Source organism: Montipora capricornis, chromosome 5 (genome assembly GCF_036669925.1).
Source record: "Montipora capricornis isolate CH-2021 chromosome 5, ASM3666992v2, whole genome shotgun sequence".
In the NCBI taxonomy this organism is placed as follows: domain Eukaryota; kingdom Metazoa; phylum Cnidaria; class Anthozoa; order Scleractinia; family Acroporidae; genus Montipora; species Montipora capricornis.
In genome coordinates this window covers 20783616-20788615 of record NC_090887.1, presented here as the reverse complement: position 1 = coordinate 20788615, position 5000 = coordinate 20783616, and the positions used below count along the sequence as shown (strand labels likewise).

The 5000-nt window shown below is 41.1% G+C and overlaps 1 protein-coding gene across 1 annotated transcript in view; it reads left to right on the top strand.

The window, feature by feature from the left end:
• LOC138049874 (cyclic nucleotide-gated channel alpha-3-like) overlaps positions 1-5000 on the top strand; it is a 28335-nt gene that overhangs the window by 837 nt on the left and 22498 nt on the right. The window contains exons 2-3 of the mRNA XM_068896345.1: positions 3706-3719; positions 3937-4063. Of these exons, the coding sequence (XP_068752446.1) occupies positions 3706-3719; positions 3937-4063 (141 nt within the window). The remainder of the gene's footprint in view (positions 1-3705; positions 3720-3936; positions 4064-5000) is intronic.

Here is a 5000-nt window from a genome sequence, read left to right as displayed (position 1 = left end):
AAGTGGGTCTTCGATCTTCCAAGTTTGCAAATAGTTTCTGCGGTTTTAATCAATCGAATATGGGCCAAAAGTTTTTCGTCCGAACTGAATATTCACCGGCCTTGCTCTATATCGGTACACGGCACTTGCGTGCGTTAATTTGGAATAACAATGTCAGGTCTGCGATTGATGCAGAATAAATTTCGTTCATATCTGAGTAATAATTAAACCAAATTGCTTCAGGGAAAATGGTGTATTATGGGCGAATGGGTCTTTGTCAGTTTTCTCTCGTAGCCTTATAGTTAACCAGGCATATCCGGTATCTCAATTAAGTTATTTAATGAGTAGATCCAAGTGTAATTGGCGAAGCTTACCTACATACTTCGTCGAGTTTATTTCTTCTCCCTAGGGCTCAATTCTCACCCGGCTTGGTTTGTTCATCGCCTTCTCAGAGAGCGATTTAACGTTTTAAATTATGGGCAATTAATATTTTATTATGACAGTTTTCAAATTAACAGCATTTTGTGCGTGTATCTTGTTTACTTAAAACTCTCGTTAAATTGGATTCCCGAGACAAGAGTTTTAGTCGTGGTTCGCCTTCTGTGTTGTTAAATTATTTCGTGAATACCTCGGTTATATCACTCGTTCGTTTCAGCAAGTGTTAACGAGCTTCTGTTGCTAGTTCCTTCTGAAATGTTTTCTCAGCAGCCGTTGCACGTGTTAAGAACCTCCGACTGGTATCCTTGTACCTTTAACATCATGCCGGTCGGCTTTTCAGAGACATACTAAAGATTTTAAGATACCCCGAAATCGGTGTAAGGGGAATGGGTAGCGCCAAGGTAGCGCCATGTTTTTTTTCATTTTGCGATGACGTCATCTATCTTATCCGGTAGACCCACTCGTTTTTTTCCGGGGTAGACATCAGAGAAGACATTGTGGATTGGCGGAAAAACGATTAAGTTTTTATGATGTTTTAATTTCAAACATTCATAAGGAAGGATTTTGGATATATTTGATAGACTTTAGAGCGAGTTTCAATCGAGTGTCGTAAAACCAAAACCAAAACCAAAGTAATTACTTTGGCCAATCAAAAAGGACGGAGACAATCCAGTAAACCAATCAAAACTCGAATTAAGTACACGTAGCCGACACAAAGCGCGGGAAAATGTGCACGCGCAAGCCGCGATTGGTTTTGGTTTCACTTCTGATTGGTTGAAAAAATGGCGCGAACACTTTGAACCAATCACTGAGTGAAGTAATGCAAAACCAAAGCAATTCGCTAATTACTTTCGACACTCAATTGAAAACCGCTCTATTAACATTTCAGTAAACTAATTTCTGAGGAAAAGGGGCAAACCTTGCTGGCACGGGCGCCATCTATGCAAACAATCGTTACCAATCCCAGTGCGTTAACTCTACTGATAGCTTAATCAAAATGGCCACGTGCATAAACATTTTACGTGCACGGGTACCCGCACCCGCACCCGCACCCGCACCCGCACCCGCACCCGCACCCGTACCCGTACACCGGTATACGTGTATCTAAAGGTCTCTACTGTCAGGGTGAAGTTGTTCGCAAACCGTTGTAAAGCAACGGCTTGGCCGAGTGATTCAGTTAGTGTTTTACATGTGACAACTTTTTAGTTCCAAGTGTCACGTAATCCGATTGTAAAACAACTAATTTTCTGAAAATGTAGCCTTGTTTTCGACTAACGTCACAGCGTTTGGACCCAAGGGCTGTTGAAGCAATCTGAAAAAGACTTAAATAAAAGCGGGTCAAAAATAAAATAATTATATTTCCTTGTATGCCCAATAATGTTTAAAATTATCGCGTTGCTTTATTAAGACGGGTGAAGAAAGGGTTTGGAGATCTGATTCGCTTCTACAATTTGGTGGTGGATCCCATAACACATGACAAATTTTACAATCAGCAATTTTACAGTGACTGCAAAATTCTCGCGCGCTCATTGGCTAGATTTTGTTGTCAATAAGCGGACAGACACAAATTTATAAATTATGCGATATTCCTCGCGTCAGATTGAAGTTTCTCGCATTTTTGTCTCGTGTTCTTCTCGTGTTTCGCCTTAATTTTGACCCCTCTGCCTTTTTGTTATTGTAAAGAAAAAAATTGAAAAACTGACATCAATTTGTTAAATATCTCGCTAAGGTGAATCTTAAGTGTAAAACGCTTTAAATAAATGTGGCTAGCTCTAAAATGTTAGTGGAGTCTTCTATAATCAGTATCAAAACGTCATTTAGCGATGTTGTGTAGACGTACCCGGGGGGGGGGGGGGGTACTCGATGTATCCCTGGTTGGGGAGGTGCAGCGCGGCCCCTCATACCCTGACCCTGTTTAAGACAAATATCGCTGATTTTCCTACCCATTTTACGACAGAATTCCGATTTTTGATACCCTGTTTAAGACATTTAACCCAGTTTAAGACAAAAATTGATAAATCGATACTCTGATTAAGACAAAAAATGATAAATTCGATACCCTGTTTAAGACAAAAATCCCGAAAAACATACCCTGGCTGGCCGCACGTCCCCATTAAGCCCTTATAAGGGAGTACCCCCCTCCCCGGGAGACGTACTACTAAATCGTGCCCCACTTACAAACAGACTAATTCCTGTTTATAATACTACAGTAATTCATTGTAGACTCCTTGTAAAGGACTAATGATTGTGTCATAAACCCGCAATCGTTTTCCAAGAGCAACGTGCCAATTCTTTCAGAACTTAAATAACCAAAGGGAGCAAGATATCTAACCTGTGTGGCCCGGGAACCAATCCTGGACCACGTGATAACTCATGATAAGTTTGTTCGTTCTTTCCATTGCTATTTAGGCATTTTTTCGAGTGCCAGCAGCGGCTTGATTTAATTTAATAGCATTTGTTTCGAGGGTCGTGCACAAGTGTATCAGTGCCAAACGGTTTGGTGTTGCCCTTCCAGTAAAACATCGGTCGTATTGCATCATAGAAACGTTTTTGAACCTTGGGCGTAAACCGGAGTAACCATTTCGTATGCCAGGGCGGTAGTCTGTCAAGGATTTTTAAACAAAGCGTCTCTAACAGAGAAAACATATTTAGCTATATAATGTGGCAGTGTTATCACTTTCGTAACGTTCGTCTTTGCTAACACTCCAGCGTATGTAGATTTTTTTCACTCTGATGATGATCAAACTGATCGAAAACGTTTGAACTCGTAATTTTAACAGCTTTTACCTTAACGTTTTATATTTTATCCTCTATTTAATATAATAATTATACCCTGTTATTTTACCCCGAGGGGAGTCGCATCCCCAGGGGTAAACCTGAGCTGAACCAAACTCAAGCCTGTAACCCTTCCGGAAGGCCCCAAACCCAATGTGTCAAGAGTGTGTAACTTCAACAAAAGTTCCTTTCCTTTCCTTACCACGTTCGTTTAAACCTTGCCTAATCCTAAACACACTAGATCTGCATCCTATACCAGACCAATGAAATTAAAAAAAAAAAGCAACGTCGGACTTGACCATTGTTTCGTCCCACCAACGTGGCAGGGATAGCGTAACGCGAAAGCTACTCATAGTGCACACGTCTTGTGAAATTAATCTGATGTTGCTGTATTTGTATCGTGCATCCCAGTTACTGAAAGATCCCCTCCCTTTTGATTGATTTGTCGTTTCCTACTTATCTCCTAATTGTTCTTCCTTTCTCTTTTTTTGTTTCTTTTTGTGTGGCTCCCAGGATGAAAAAAGCACGTAAGTAAAGCTTATTCTGCAGGTTTAGATTTTTTCATCAATAGCGTTACGTCTCTAAACAAAGTAACTTCTAATTTTAGTTAAGAATAAAATACAAACAGCGGAGATGTCAAAATGCATTTTATATTATCTTGACGTTTCTTTTCTTATTTTACAGGACTATTGCTCCACGATAAACAGTTGTAAAGCTGAATATTTTTATTTTTTATGAAATTAGGAATGGAACTTGTACCCAGGAGAGAACAGCGCATAGTGTCGGAGAAGAACCCGAGGATGCTTCCTCACCTTCAAGTCGAGGATCAGTAACAATATTCATCCTTTCGATTGGAGAGGCTATTCGAAAGGTTTGGAATTACAGTCCTTGACAAATTATCTAGGACACTTCAACCTTTTTTAGTCAAATTTGCGACGCAAATAATTATTTTACGGCAAAAGTTACCTTCCCATACTTCCCCTGCCGTCACTGTTGAACGTGCTCAGCGCGCTCAACTGCTTTTTCTTATGACGTGACCTCGTTTGGGGCTAACATTGACTGGGGGAGGGGGGGGGGGGGGGAGTGGAAAGAGTCAGATGGTAAAGAGAGAGAATGGTGCGCGTTGTAATGTTCCGGTGTAATTTGTCTTGGATTGTAACCATTCAGACGAATTTCACAAATTTGAATCAATCACACTTTCCTTAGAAATTTCGAGGTCTTTTTAGTGAACCGAATTTGTATATTGTTCTCGCACTGGTATTCAATTTTTTCGGTGCTTTAGAGCTCTACATGATAAATGGGTACACAAATCGAAAAACTACCTCGCGGCTCGTTTATCAACTTTTTCAACCGGCATCAAACTAGGTTGAAACAGTTGAAAGTGCATTGGCAGCAACCGCTGTCGTTTACGCGGGCCATTTATGTTGGTTTCGGTCCTCAACTTGTCAACGCTGAGAAGTCTGGTAATAACTATTCCCAGGAGTTACCGCGTTTCAACCGAAAACGGTTGGAAAAGTGTTCTATTGGGAAACCTCAACCGCTTCAACCGAAATCGGTTGCGGTTGAAACGGTTGATGCCAATAGAACAAGACCTTAAGTACTTGGTCACCTAGCCGTGAATGTGCACACTCTGAACACATCAAAGTAAGGGCGGGTACAAAAATCTTGGCCAACGTTTAACGCGGAGTCCATTTCGTGCTCTGGAGAGAGACTTTTTCCGAGTAAAAAGTTTTCCGACCTCTGCGCAACTAGGGCCAGGGGTCCGTTTCTCAAAAGTCCCGAAACTTTACGGGCCATTTTCGGGTGTC